The sequence below is a fragment of the Furipterus horrens genome, unplaced genomic scaffold (genome assembly GCF_987537825.1).
Source record: "Furipterus horrens unplaced genomic scaffold, mFurHor1.1.pri manual_scaffold_4, whole genome shotgun sequence".
Classification (NCBI taxonomy): Eukaryota; Metazoa; Chordata; class Mammalia; order Chiroptera; family Furipteridae; genus Furipterus; species Furipterus horrens.
In genome coordinates, this window is record NW_028327174.1 from 98,061,353 (window position 1) to 98,076,449 (window position 15,097).

Consider the following 15,097-nt stretch of genomic DNA (forward strand, 5'->3'; position numbering starts at 1 on the left):
GTGGCAGCAAAGCTAGCTATTTTTAGCCAAACTGATAGATCTCAGGCAACCATATTGAACTCGTTTTTGTACCTTGTGGTCAGCCAGTCTACTCTAACAGTGTCATCAGCCTGTCATCTCTAGGGAGTCCTTGGAAAATTGAGAATCAGTGACATATAGCTGTCATTAACTTGAGGGTTGCCTGAGCTTTATTATTTTATTGGGTTAATCCCTTTGATGGAAATTTCACCTTCCTCCATTCAATTTCCTATATTTCCTTATTTATTTTGGCATCGCCATTTGATATATTGCCTCCAGGGAAAAATAGAGCATATCACCAGATTCTGGAGAAAGTGGATCCTTTGAGTTATTGTTTAGTTTCAAAGGGACTTGGGAAATTTAAAGATTTTATAGCACTTAATCCTGAAGGCCACATATTTTAATTGCATATAAGGCATTGAACCTTTGGTTCTCTTCCTGACTCCTTTGTGTATGCAGCCTTTAAAGCACTCTTAGCTTCTTAGGGAAGGAAAAACATAAATGAAATATGAGTTGACATTGTTGTATTGAAACTCAGTTAGCACTTCTCTTCTCCCACTTCCATCTTTCATCTGAGATGATGATCAGAATGCTAAATCAGGTGATAGTTTTTACCAAATGGCAATTCGCTCATGCATAATGTTGACCTTAAATGAATAGCCAGATATTTCTCCAGCAAGATGGGTTTATTTGGCAACAATAAGGAATTACAGTTTGAGACATTTGGTCTAGTGGCAAACCATGGGCAAGTCCAGAGAAACAAAGGAATGAACTACTCTTTTAAGGACTTGGGAGGAACTGTTGTGAATTGAGAGTCGTTGGAGGATGCTGAAAGTTTGAAGTATAGTGAGTTTTCATTGGCTGAGTTATGGCAGTCTCCCATTGGCTGAGCTGTTACTGGGCAGGGAGGACTCTTCTTGCTAAGGTAGTGAAGTAGTATCACCTGTCAGAGGTGGAAGGTACCTATTGTCTCTTCCTGTTGGAGTCAGTAGTGTGTATTGAGTGACATGTGTGAGAGCTCTCTTCCACCCTCCTGACTTCATTTAAATGAATTTTCTGTTAATTTATTTTTTTAATATGCTTTATTGATTATGCTCTTACAATTGTCCCAATTTCTTTTCCCTTTGTTCCCCTCCACCCAGTGGCCTCCCTTCCTCCAGTTGTTTCCCCGGTTAGTCCATGCCCATTGGACGTGCGTATAGTTCTTCTCAACATCTTCCTATCTACTCCACTCCCTCCTACTATGCTTCTTAATTCCTGTACCATCTCCCTTCCTTTCCACCCTTCCCCCTCCCAGCTGACCTCCCCATGTAATGTTCCGCATACCTATAATTCTTTTCCCACTCTCGTTGCCTACTTAGTTTGCCTTTGTTTCGATCCCCTAGCTTCTTTTTTGTTGTTGCAATACAGTTTTCATTTTAATGTTCATAGTTTTGGTCTTCTTTCTCCTAACAAGTCTCTTTAACATTTCATATAACAGTGGTTTGGATCTGATGAACTCCTTTAGCTTTACCTTTTCTGGGAAGCACTTTATCTGCCCTTCATTTCTGAATGACAGCTTTGCTGGATAGAGTAATTGTGATTTTAGGCTTTTACTTTTCATTACTTTGAATATTTCTTGCCACTCCCTTCTTGCCTGCAGAGTTTCTTTTGAGAAATCAGCTGATAGTCTTATTGGGACCCCTTTGTACGTAATTTTCTTCTTCTCTCTTGCCACTTTTAAGATTCTCTATTTATCCTTAATTTTTGACATTTTGATTATAATGTGTCTTGGTGTGGTTCTCCCAGGAACTCTCTGTGCTTCCTCGACCTGTAAGTCTATTTCCTTCCCCAATTTAGGAAAGTTCTGCTTCATTATTTTTTCACATACGTTTTCAATTTCTTGCTTTTCCTCTTCTCTTTCTGGCACCCCTATGATTCAGATGTTGGTATGTTTAAAGTTGTCCCAGAGGTTCCTGAGCCTCTCCTCATTTCTTTCAATGCTCATTTCCTCATTCTTGTACTGGTTGACTGTTTATTTCTTCCTTATGTTCCAAATCATTGATCTGAACCCCGATTTCCTTCCCTTCACCATTAGTTTTGTGTGAATTTTCCTTCATTTCATTTAGCATAGTCTTTACTTCTTCCCTTATGTGTTTGCCGTACTTAAGCATATCTATCAAGCCTGTGAGCATCTTTATCACCAGTGTTTTGAACTCTACGTCTTTTAGGTTGGCTATCTCCTCGTTGCTTAGTTCTCCCACTGGAACCGTGATCAGTTCCCTCTTTTGGGTCATACTTCTCTGTCTCCTCATCTTGACAGGCTTCTGTGTTTGTTTGTCTCTGTGTCTTAGGTAGAGCTGTTACACCTGTTAAGTCGTAAGGGGTGGAGCCTTAGGGATTTGTCAGTATGGGGCGAATCGTTTCTTCATGTTGTGGTGCTGTGTGTGTGGGAGGGGTCTTAGAGGGAACAATGCTGCTTGCTCAGCACTCACCCCTTTTCCAGGCACTTCTCCCACTTCCCATATGGGACTGGCGCCTGTCTTGCTGTTGCCCTGGTCGTTGTTCCCAGAGTGGGTGAGTCTGCAGAAGTTCTTGGACCATGGGGGCCCTTTAAACAAGCGGACTCTGCTGGGAGACCAGGAGTTTCTTCCTCCGCCCCAAGCCCCACTGGTTTGCACAGTCAGAAGCAATGAGGCTTTATTTTCTCTGGGGCTGGAACTGTAGCTGTGTGGTCTGGTCTGGATTGGGGAGCGCTGCTCATGTGTCCCTCCCTGCTCTTTAAAGGTGTGACTGTGCTTTCCACTGGCCTGCTGCTGCCATAGCTACTGCCACCACCACACCACTGCCACCGCCACACCATGTCCTCTCTGCCCCGGTTCTGCCCCTCCTAGCTGTCTGGATGAGTATTTCTTCTTTATATCTTTGTTGGACTTCCATGCAGCTTGATTTTCTGGAACCTCTGGTTGTCTCTAGTTTTGAGGTAGTTATATTCCTTCTTAGTTGTGGGGGGAGACGCAGTGTTTCCGTCTATGCCTCCATCCTGGCAAGAAGGCCATTTTTTTTTCTTTACATATATTAATAGGACTAGCTGTAGCTTGTGTTTTTGTTTCATCACTTGTTTCACAGGAGACTATATGATACGGAACAGTGTGGCCACATAGATAAGATGCAGCAGCTTCTCATGTCTTTATACTTCATATTTACCATATCTTCAGGCAGATTACCTCCTATGCATCATACAAGACTTCTTAGTTGCTAGAAGAACCTTATCAGCAAGTTATTTGAGGAGGACCTTTATAGAGTCTCCTGTGTATTTAGTGTTCCTGGCACATTAAGGTCCATCTATTCATATTAGCTCATGAGTCTCAAACTCATCTCAAAAGCCCCAATTATTCCTTTTCATGTTGCTTTAAGTTCTCTATTCATTCTTGACAGTATAGTCCATTTTGGCATATTATCTTAGGTCCCTAGTCTTTTCCTTAAAGAGTAGTCCTCACTTAATATCCTTAATAGGTTCTTCAGCTTTAAGAGGAATGGCATGTAACAAAACCAGTTTTACCATAGGCTAATGGATATAAACAAGAGTTAAATTCCTATGCATGCCTTCAACATTATAACAAAAAGTGTTATTCGAGGACCTGCTATAAACAAGGTTGGGTAAGAAAGAATAGTTTCATTTCTTCTTAATTTATCTGCAAGCTTTCATCAGGCCAGTTCAGGGAAAGCACATTTCCTTTCCTGTAGATAGTCTCACCCCTTGGAGTAACTCTTCTCGTTAATGGTGCTTTTAAAAAGCAATATTGGTGAATACAAGTAAATAGATGGCTTTTTGCCTAAGAAGCAATGAAGTAGGTTATAATATCTTTGCTTTTAAATAATGGCTTAATTTTTTAGCTTGGGACTTAGTACTTTCCTATTCCGAGATATTGCAGATCCATAATGATTTCTGTGTATTATGAGGCCCTATTTGCCAAAGTTTAAAAATGGTATATGTGACGGTACCTTCATTCCCATTGTTGGGTATCTTTCTCATAGTTTCGCTTGTTTTTTTCCTGACTTTTCTTTCTACCATGTTCCTTATCTTGTTTTTATCCATAGAATTGATTGCTTTCTATTTGGGATGTACCAACTGTTATTTTTTTCTTCTTCTTGCCATTCGTCCTAATTTGTTTGATTAATACATAAAAATGAGCAAGAAAGCAAAACTTATTGTTCTTTTGCTAATTAAAACATGAAAATAATTTGGAGTTCAGACTATAATAAATTTTATTTTTCTTTCAATCACAAAAGTAAGAAAATTTAAAAATATAAAAAACTAGTAAAGCCCTGGCCAAGTGGCTCAGTTGGTTGAAGTGTTTGTTCATACACCAAAAGGTTGCAGGTTTGATTCCTGGTCAGGGCACATGCCTAGGTTGTGGGTTTAATCCCCAGTCAGGGTGTGTACGGGAGGCAACTGATTAATGTTTCTCCCTCACATCAATATCTCTCTCTATCTCTTTCTCTCTAAAATCAATAAACATATCCTTGGGTGAGGATTAAAAAATAAACAAGAAAAAGGAAATTATTTATATTCTTTCTGTCCTTTTATCTTTTACCCATGCTTATGTGTTTATATAGTTTAAACTTGTTATTCATAATGACATGATAATTACTATATATATTATAAGTGGACTTGGATCATGGTCTTTAGCTTGGCTAGGATGTATTTGTATCATTATTAATATAGGTGCTCAATAAATACCTACTAATTTTGTATTATTAGCTATTCTGTTTTGGGGGAAGGTTTATACATACAGTAGGATGTACAAAGTGTACTAATTCTAAATCTATACCTGCATGATTTTTTACATGTGCATACACTCAATAACAACAGCTCAGTTCACCATACAGAACATTTCTAGGACCCTACGAGATTTCTTCTTGCCACTTTCCAGGAAATTACTCTTGCCGCATGACAGTCACCCTCTGACTTCTCTCCTTCAGTTCACTTTGCCTGTTCCTGGACTTGATGTAAATGGAATAATCCAGTTTGTACTCTTTTGTGTCCGGCTTCTTCTACTCAGTATGAAGTCTGTTGGGGAGGGGGGGTCCTTCCATGTTGTAGTGTATATCAGTAGTTTGATCTTTTTTGTTGATATGTAAAATTCCACCATATGATGATTCTGTAGTTTATTAGCTTTCCTCTTTTAATGTTTGGGCTGTTTCTAATCTGGAGTTATTATGAGTAAAAATTCAGTAGTCATTTGAATCCAAGGAATAGAAAATCATAATTTTCTTCTTGCTCCCAGCTGCCAGCCCTTCATTTATGGCAGACCCCACCCTTAGAAAATCATATTTTTACCCAGTGTTATTCCACAAAGAATTTTACACAATAAAATAATAGTAAAATCGAGAAAGAAACACAGAAAATTAAAATAAGGATAAAATACCAATGTCTGGGCAGATAAGCACAGTATGCAATCTGTCAGGTCTAATAAGTATTTATTAAATGAATGAATACTTGCCCCTATTTGTGCCTCAACTTTCTCATTCCTTTTTTAAAAAGGTTTTATTTACTTATTTACTTTTAGGGAGAGGGGAAAGAAGGGAGGAAGGGAGAGAACATCAATTGGTTGCCTCTCTCACGCCCCAAACTGGGGACCTAGTTCATAACCCAGGCATGTGCCCTGACCGGGAATTGAACCAGCAGCCTTTCAGTCTGCAGGCCAGCACTCAGTCCACTGAGCCAAACCAACCAGGGCTCAGTTTTCTCATTTCTTAAGTGGGAAAATTATTTCACAAGTATTTTATATGAGAATCAGTGAAATGCTGTAAATATTCAAAGTAGATAGGTCTTGTAACTCTCCTGGCTATAATATCAAAATTTTTTCCTAGAGAGCACTGCTGGAGAAGAAACAGAGAAAAAAGCGCCTGGAGCCACTCATGGTACAGCCAAATCCAGAAGCCAGGCTACGTCGGTCAAAGCCAAGAGGTTGTGAGGAGCAGACTCCTTTAGTGGAGCCTCATACCCCTCACAACAATGTCATCCTACATGGTGTGTATTTAGGCAGCATCTCCTACTTTTGGAATACAGTTTTCACAAACCCAAAAGAAGGTAGGAGGATTCTTAGATGGATCAAAGGAACAATATTAGTATCATCTATAGGGTACCGTCATAAATTTTTATAATCAAATTATGGGTCTTTGTGTTAGAATAAAAGCAATGGCCTAATCAGTGGAATTTTTTATTTATTTATTTTTTTATGACAAATGAATTAGTCCAAAATAGTCTATTTGAGGAGCAGAGTTAACATTGAAGCCAGGAGTGGATAGAGAGCATCCATTATTCCAATAGATAGACTCAAAGGACCATCTGAGATGATGAGAGGAAGAAGGAAGAATAGGATTAAGAGCCTCTAAATCAAGTCCTCCTGAGCTACTGACTACTGACTAGTGTGGGATCTGAACACTGGTGGACCTTTTTTTTTTTTTTTTTTTTTTTTTTTTAATAGTCTCATTCTTAAGTTTCACAAGGCAACATCAAGTACATTTTAGTTCAGTGAGAGTCAGCATGTTAATAAAGTGAATACCAATCCAGGATTACTCTGTTAACAAATGTCCTCGTGGACATTTAGGATAGAGGAGAGGTGAAATGATTTGGTGGTTCTTAATTCTGATCACATACAGCAAACCCACACAGCTAAATAGTGGATTATGCTTCCTCTTTTTTATTTTGGCCCGTAGGCATTGATGGTCCAGCAGCCTTCCTGAAGCCAGATGCTCAAGATTTGGAAACCAAACTTCATGTTCTTTCAGTTGGCTCTTCTGCTACAGAAGAGGATACTGAAGGAAGTGTTGATGGGGAGAGCACTTCGGATGCGGCTTCCAAACCAGATCTTCAAGAGATTCTCCAAAAACATGGTGAGGATTGGTCATAATTTTAAGGCAGTTTAGTTGTCTTAGTCATTTATAATTTTTTCCTTTACTTTCTTTCAATGTTGATTGACAATCTAGATGATTCAAAGTTGCTTGTAATGTGGCTTAGGGCTTTACGGAGGTGACAGTGTTAGGCATCTCTGACATCTGAGAATTAATTGGTCCTTGTCAATGATATCCTGTTGCCTAAGAAAAATAAGATAATAAATCAAGTGGGAAATATCAACAGCATTAGCTACTATATGTAATTATTGCTTTCTTCTTGATATTTTATTTTTAGTTCCTACCCTCTTCTTTTGACAGGGTTGCCACTCAACACCCATACTCTGCCTCCATTTCGCAGTTTATTTTGATCTAGTGATAAGGGGAAAGATAAATAGCCAGCTTAATGGAAACACAAATTGGATCAAAATTTATTTAAGCTAATATGGCCAGTGGAAGTTACCATTCCCATAAACATTCCTGTACATTTCAGATGTCCCTTTTAGTCTTCTTTCCTTCTTGGAAAAGTAATTATATAGGAGAAGGAATTAAGTGTCTCCTTTTCAGATGAGAAGACTGAAGCCCAATAATGAATTAATATTTATTGGGTGCCTACTTTGTAATAGGTAGGCATTGCTAGATCCTGGGCTATATGAGTAAGAAGATTATGCCACGGAATTTTAGAATAGATGTACATTCGAACAAATTCATACATTCATTCACTTTGGAAACATGTATTGAGTATATAAATACTATGTATCAGGCATCGAGTTCTAAGCACTTAGGATACAATAGTAAACACGGTTCCTGCTCTCATGGACCACTTATTCTGATTGAGACTTCATGCATTTAAAGAGCAAAGAGAACATGGAGAGGGGTACCTAACCCAGAGCTGAAAGTTTAGAAAGCTTTCCAGAGAAAGTGGTGCCTAAACTAGAACCTAAATCAGGAAGAGGAACTGGCAAGTTCAGAATGGCTGCAAGCTGGGTGTGACATGATGAGATTTTAGAATGGGAATGCAGAGAGATGAGTCTGAAGAGGTAAGTATCGTATCGGCAGCCATCCGTCTCGAGAGACGAAGGTGTAGCTTCTTAAGAGTCTATCTGCACCGCCGAGAATGGTTGTGCAGTCCGACTCGGGAGTGACACGGTATCTGTCTCCTCCCGTGTTGAATCGACATCTTGCGATGACGCTGGAGTGTCCTCTCCAGTGAAGCTGAAGCTACAGAGCCTCGAGAGACGATGGTGTGGCTTCTTAAGAGTCTATCTGCACCGCCGAGAATGGCTGTGCAGTCCGACTCGGGAGTGACATGGTATCTGTCTCCTCCCGTGTTGAATCGACATCTTGCGATGACGCTGGAGTGTCCTCTCCAGTGAAGCTGAAGCTACAGAGCCTGGGCAGGGTGATATGGAGGGTCTGCTGTTGCCCATGCAGCAGACCCCCCCTCTCTTCGCAGCTGAAGGATCCAAGGGAAAGATGGAGTCAATACAGCTTGGCTTCAGGTGCGCCGCAGGAGTTGCCGGTGTTGACTACAACGTCAAACCGCTTTAGGGACTCCGGCTCCGGATTTTCTGTCGGGGTTTACTCCCTTAGCCTTTCCCCTGAAGAGGTATGCCGCAAGGCAGCGGAGGTTTTTTGGAGTCAGAGTTTTCCTTCTCTGATGTGCCCTGACTGGAAGATCGAACCAGCGACACTTAGCTCGCAGGCCGACGCTCAATCCACTGAGCCAAACCAGCCAGGGTAGGGCTGTGATTATATAGGACATTATAGACCACATTTGGAATTTGGAGTTTATCTGAAGAGTAATAGGAACCAATGAGGGGTTTTAAGCTGAGAAATCATATCAATAGGTTTGGGCTATAGAAAAATTATTTAGCACTATGAAGAATGAATTGGAGGTGGAGCAGGTGTGGAAAGCAGGAAAACTTCTTAGAAGGTGGTTTGGCTGATAGCCTGTCCTAGAGTTATAATGTGGGGTATGCCAGAGTGAAAATAAGAGAGAGATAGAGCCCTGGCTGGCGTGGCTCAGTGGGTTGAGCACGAGCCTGTGAACTGAAAGGTAGCTAGTTTGATTCCTGGTCAGGGCACGGGCCGGGGTTCCAGGGCAGGTCCCCAGTTGCGGGTGTGCGAGAGGCAACTGATGGGTGTTTTCTCTCACACATTGATATTTTCCTCCCGCTCTTTCTCTCTCCTTTTTCCTCTCTCTAAAAATAAATAATTAAGGAGGGCGGGCGGATATCACACTGCCAGGGCAATGAAAAAGGGACAAGAAAGACATCAAAGGAAAGTAACAATTAACTGAGCTGTAAAGGACACACGTCCTGCTGTGCACTGGCGTCCACCCTCCTGTGCACTGAGATCACCTGGGAAGGACGAACACCCTCCTGTGCACTGGTGTCACCTGTGCAGCAGCTGGAGACTGACATTTTGAATGTCCTTTGTATGCCATGCATTTGACATACATTACCTCAATTAATTTAATATGGTAAACAGTACTTTGAGGGGTTTATGTATGTATTAGTCTCTCTATGTTACATATAAAAAAACTTATTCTCAGAGAGAGGCTCAATAATTTGTCCTAGATCACACTGATGGTTTAGGTGGCAGACTTGGGCAGAAGAAATAACATGTGCAAAGGTATTAGCTATAAAAACAAGCTATGTTTGTGCACACTGGGACAGATGACCAGAATGCGGGGTGTGGCAAAGGCAGTGTAGTGAAATGGACTAGAGCATAGCGCTGGAGCCAGCTTGCTTGGTTTTGAATCTCAACTCTGCAACTTCTGGCTGGAAAAGGGGGAAAACACTTTAACTTTTCTCTACCTCAGTTTCCCTGTCTGTAATATGAATGTGATCATGGTACTTCCCTATTACTTACTACCACTATTATTACAAGAAGAGAAAGAGCAAAGAGATCTTTTCAGTTTAACCAAAAGCTAAATTACCCCAAGTCATCTAGCTGAATAGTGGTAGATATTCTGACCCTTAATCTAGTTCTTTCTCCCTTGCTAATTCTTTCTCCTTTACTAAGTGACTGCTGTGTTCTCTCTCAGGATCGGCCTTTCAGTGCCAGATACATCAGTGCCATTTCATGTCTTAATAGTTTGCAAATTGCCATAACCCATTAAGTGCTCTCTTGATTAGGATCTAAGTGTCAGTTTGGCAGATTATGTCCCTTAAGTGGATCCAATTTGCTTGTCTTACAAGTTTTGGAGAAATCTTTGATCTCCGTTTTTTCTTCTTTCTTTTTCTTTTTTTATCCTCACCAAAGGACATGCTTATCGATTTTTGAGAGATAGGGGAAGGGAAGGAGAGAGAGGGAGAGAAACATCGATGTGAGAGAGAAACATCGATCGGATGCCTCTTGTACACACCCCTTCCAGGGACTGAACCCACAACCTAGGCATGTGCCCTGACCAAGAATCAAACCCACAGTGTTTTGGTTTGACACTCCAACCAACTGAGCCACACTGGTCAGGGCCGATCTCCATGTTAAGATATATATCTGTATAAACTGAGTTCTTGGTATAAAAATGACATTTCAAAACAGTACTAAGTGAAGCTGCCATATGATAGTGAGATCCCAAGAGTTTTATACCTTTTTGCTATCAAAACAAAACAAAATTTATCTATTTTTTACTAATTTCTTTATTGTATTTTTTATCACCATTTAGTCTCCTTATGTCGGCTCCCCCCAGTAATCACCACACTGTGGTCCATGTCCACAAGTATTTTTTCCCGTTTCTCAGTCTTTCCACCCCCTTCCCTCTTCCCCCTTAGCTGTTATCCTGCTCTCTGTGAATCTGTCTCTGTTTTGCTTGTCAGTTCACTTTGTTCATTAGATTCCACATGAGTGAAATTATATGGTATTGCCCTTCTTTGACTGGCTTGTTTCTATTAGCATAATGCTCTCCAGGTCCATCCATACTGTCGCAAAGGGTAAAATTTTTTTCTATTTTATAGTCGAGTAGTATTTCATTGTATAAATGTCCCATAGTTGTTTTATCCACTAATCTACTGATGGACACTTGGGCTACTTCCTGTTTGTTGATTTTAGAGAGAGAGGAAGGGGGAGAGAGAGAAACATCGATGTGAGAGAGAAACATGGATCGGTTGCCTCCCGTTCGTGCCCCGACTGGGGATCGAACCCTCAACCTAGGTATGTGCCCTGACCGGGAATTGAACCCGCAATACTTTGGTGTATTGGATGACATCAAACCAACTGAGCTACCCGGCCAGGGCAAATAATTTTTGTATAATAGCTTTATTGAAATATAATTCACCCATTTAAAGTAAACAGTTCATTGGTTTTTAGTATATTCACAGAGGTGTGCAAATATCATCACTATCAATTTAGAATGTTTTTATGACTCCCAAAAGAAACCTCATACCTATTAGCAATCACTTCCTATTTCTCCCAACCCCGCAACCCCAGGCAACTACCAATCTATTTTCTATCTCTGCATTTGCCTATTTCTGACATTTCATATAAATAGAATCATACACTACATAGTCCTTTATGACTGGCTTCTTTCACTTAGCATAATGTTTTCAAGGTTCATCATGCTGTAGCAGGTATCAGTACTTCATTCCTTTATGGTTGAATAACAATATTACATTGTATAGATATGCCATATTTTGCTTATCTCTTCATCAGTGGATGGACAGTTGGGTTTGTTTCCCACTTCTGACTATTATGAATAATGTTGCTATGAATATTCATGTATAAGTTTTTGGGTGGAAATATGTTTTCGCTTGAGATGAATTTTCTAACTGGCCTTTGTCTTATCTTTGGGTGTCCTTAAGACAAGCTAACACCAATTTATTTGTTAACTGTGTAAAAACAGATCATAAGCTGTCCCCACTCTGACACGGTTGAATATGGGCAAGAAATGGTTAGCGGGGGGCAGAGAAAGACACACTGCTTGTTGTTAAGTCTACTTATAAATTCATGATTTGGGGGCTATTTCAACTATTACATGATGGACAACTTCATCCTATAGACTAAGGGAAAAAAGGGAATTTAGTTTCGATTTTATATCTGCCTCTTTCTCTTGGGCAAATGACTCTCCCTGAGCCTCATACTCTCATATGTAAATGTGAGTACCATACTTCTTTTATAACACACATCATACTTTATTATATTTTTGTGTTTCTCTCCAGATATGTTCCATATATAGATAAGAAACAAGACAAAAAATAAAACTACCAGTATCTCCGCTTCAAACATAGAAATAGGATAAAATAAAAACATAGTTTTAATCAAATAGTTTTTAATTTTCTATAGGAGGTGCTTATAAATTCAAAGTAATAGTATTTCAGACAGTCTAAACTCGAAATAGTTAGACTAGAAATGAACAAAATGCAGGGGAAAAAGTGACCGATACAGAGAAAAATGGATCATTGAAATTTTTATTGTGGTAAAATATACATAAAATTTACCATTTTAACTGCTTTTAAGTGTGCAGTTCTTTTGTTGTGCACCTGTTACCACTACCCATCCCCAGAGCTTTGTCATCACCCCAAAATAAAACTCTGCACCCATTAAACAATAACTACCCATTCTCTCTCCTCAGCCCCTGGTAACCACCACTCTATTTTCTGTCTCTCTGAATTTGACTATTCTAGTTACCTCATGTAAGTGGAATCATAACAGTATTTGTTTTTGTGTGTCTAGCTTATTTCACTGAGCAGAATGTTCATGATTCATCCGGGTTGTGTCACGTATCAGAATTTCATTCCTTTTTATGGCTGAATAATAGTCCATTTATGTATATGCCACAATTTGTTTATCTGTTCATCAGTTGATGGATATTTGGATTTTTTTCTGCCTTTTGAATATTGTGAATAATGCTGCTGTGAACATTGGTGTGCAGGTATCTGTTTGAGTCTCTTTTGAGTATATACTTAGAAGTGGAATTGCTGGATCATACGGTAACTCTACATTTAATTTTTTTAGGAATTACCATGTTTTCCACAGTGGCCGCACAATTTTACATTGCCACCAGCAATGCACGAGGGTTCCAATTTCTCCATATCCTCACCATCTCTTTCTTTCTCTCCTTCCTTCCTTCTTTCCTTTTTCTTTCTTTCTTCCTCTCTTTCTTTCTTTCCTTTTATTTATAGAGAAAGACAGACATTGATGTGTTATTCCACTTACTTGCATTCATTGGTCAATTCTTGTATGTGACCTGACCAGGGATTGAATTTGAGACCTTGGCTCTAACCAACTGAGCTACCTGGCGAGGGCCTATTTTTTTAATAAGAGCCATCCCAATGCTTGTCAAGTAGTATCTCATTTTGATTTTGATTTACATTTCTCTAATGACTAGTGATGTGCATCTTTTCACATGCTTTTTGGCTATTTATGTCTTCTCTGGAGAAATGTTTATTCAAGTGCTTTACCCATTTTTGAATTGGGTTGTTGTTATTGAGTTGTAGGAGTTCTTTGTATGTTCTAGATATTAATCCTTTATCAGATATATGATTTGAAAATATTTCCCTCATATACATAATGTTTTAAAGAGCTAAATTAGGGTGGCAACAGTGGGAATAAAAGACAAGGGATGTATCTGAATTAGAATATGAAGAAAGAATTGTCAAAATTTGGATAACATAGCTGTGTTTTAAGTCAGAATAGTTTGGAATGTTTTAAGGAAGAAAATTAAAATTCTCTTTGGTTCAAAGATTTCTTTTTAAACCAGTTTTGTTGACAGTTCTTCCTTTTCTTCCAGGTATTTCAGGTAGTTTGAACTTTGATGAGGAGACTGATGGGGAGGAAGAAGAAGGAAAAAAACTAAGATCTCATTCACCATGTTCAGAAGCAGAAAGACCCAATTCGGCACCCAGCCAGAAATCAACCACAGTATGTAGTTCTGAAATTTCTTCCTTTGGAGCTAATTTCACTATTTCCCAATTGTATCTTCAGTGTTTAAATACCATTACTGAATGAGGGTTGCTTCAAAAGATTTAAGCTCAAGTTTAGACTTAAAGTTCATAACCTCTCTAATCTCTGTGTTGCAAGCCAGCTATTGTGAAGCTATATTCCATTTTCATACTTAGCTACTTCATTACTCCCAGTGTTCATATATTTACTTGACTTCTCAGAGTTTTCCTTGTTTTTGTCAGAAGACTGGAGACATAGGGATAAATCAGTAAGTATTTTATCCATGAAGTGTTTCTTCTCAAAGAGGATATGAGGTTTTTCTCACCTTACCTCTTGCTCATATATGGCTATTCTTTCAGAATACAGGAGCTTCCGGTACTTCAGCCCAACAAACTGATAACCAGCTGGGAGAAGTAGAGAATTTAGAGGACTTTGCTTATACTCCTGCTGCTCGGGGTATCACAGTAAAGTGTCGGATAACCAGGGATAAAAAAGGAATGGATCGGGGTCTCTTTCCTACTTACTATATGCACTTGGAAAAGGATGAAAATCGGAAGGTATGAGAATTGATTCTTTTTTAAAAAATTTATATTTATTGATTTGAGAGAGAGAAACATCAATTTGTTGTTCCACTTTTTTATGCAGTCATTGGTTGATTCTTGTATTGAACTCACAACCTTAGCATATCGGAACAATGCTCTAACCAGCTGAGCCACCTGGCCAGGACCTAAGAATTGATTCTCTTTTAAAAAAATTTCTTTTCTTTTCTTTCTTTTTCTTTTTTTGAGAATTGATTCTTAAGACAAAACTTGAGAGAGAGGGGAAGGATGTGGGACTAGATTATTGATGGGTCTTGTGACAGGGGAATAGTACTGGTATTACACACCAAATCAGCTGGAAGTAATAGATTGTATTTATTAATTGCCAGGTGCTATTTTCTAACTATTTTCAAAGAGCTCATAGTCCAATAGGCAAAATCTTCCCCCACACCAAAGAAAAAGTTTTATTCTGACTGTAAGAAAATGGAAGAGACTATTTGAATATAATTGTTTTCACCTCTTTCTTTTTGGGGATGGCAGCTATTACTGTGTACTCTTAGGATTTTACTTTTATCACAGTAGAAAATGACATTGTGGAAGAAAGAGCAAGTTTTAGGGAATAGGAGATATTGGAAATATAGAAGAACATCCAAGTATAGTCTTGTTTCTACCCTAGAAATTCTAATTTACTTTGAACCTAAGTTTGAGACAGTTTAATAATTGCTAATGAACAGTGTATTTTGTATTAATACCAGGTCTAAGTAGATGATTTTAGT

The 15,097-nt window shown here is 39.1% G+C and overlaps 1 protein-coding gene across 3 annotated transcripts in view; it reads left to right on the forward strand.

Moving 5' to 3' along the window:
* TULP3 (TUB like protein 3) overlaps positions 1-15,097 on the forward strand; it is a 105,070-nt gene that overhangs the window by 78,486 nt on the left and 11,487 nt on the right. For all 3 annotated transcript variants that reach the window (XR_016510522.1, XM_090273847.1, XM_090273846.1), the window contains exons 3-6: positions 5,875-6,034; positions 6,724-6,900; positions 13,631-13,761; positions 14,142-14,339. Coding sequence is in view for 2 of the 3 variants with exons in the window: in XM_090273847.1 (XP_090129973.1) it covers positions 5,875-6,034; positions 6,724-6,900; positions 13,631-13,761; positions 14,142-14,339 (666 nt within the window). In the remaining variant the exon portion in view is untranslated. The remainder of the gene's footprint in view (positions 1-5,874; positions 6,035-6,723; positions 6,901-13,630; positions 13,762-14,141; positions 14,340-15,097) is intronic.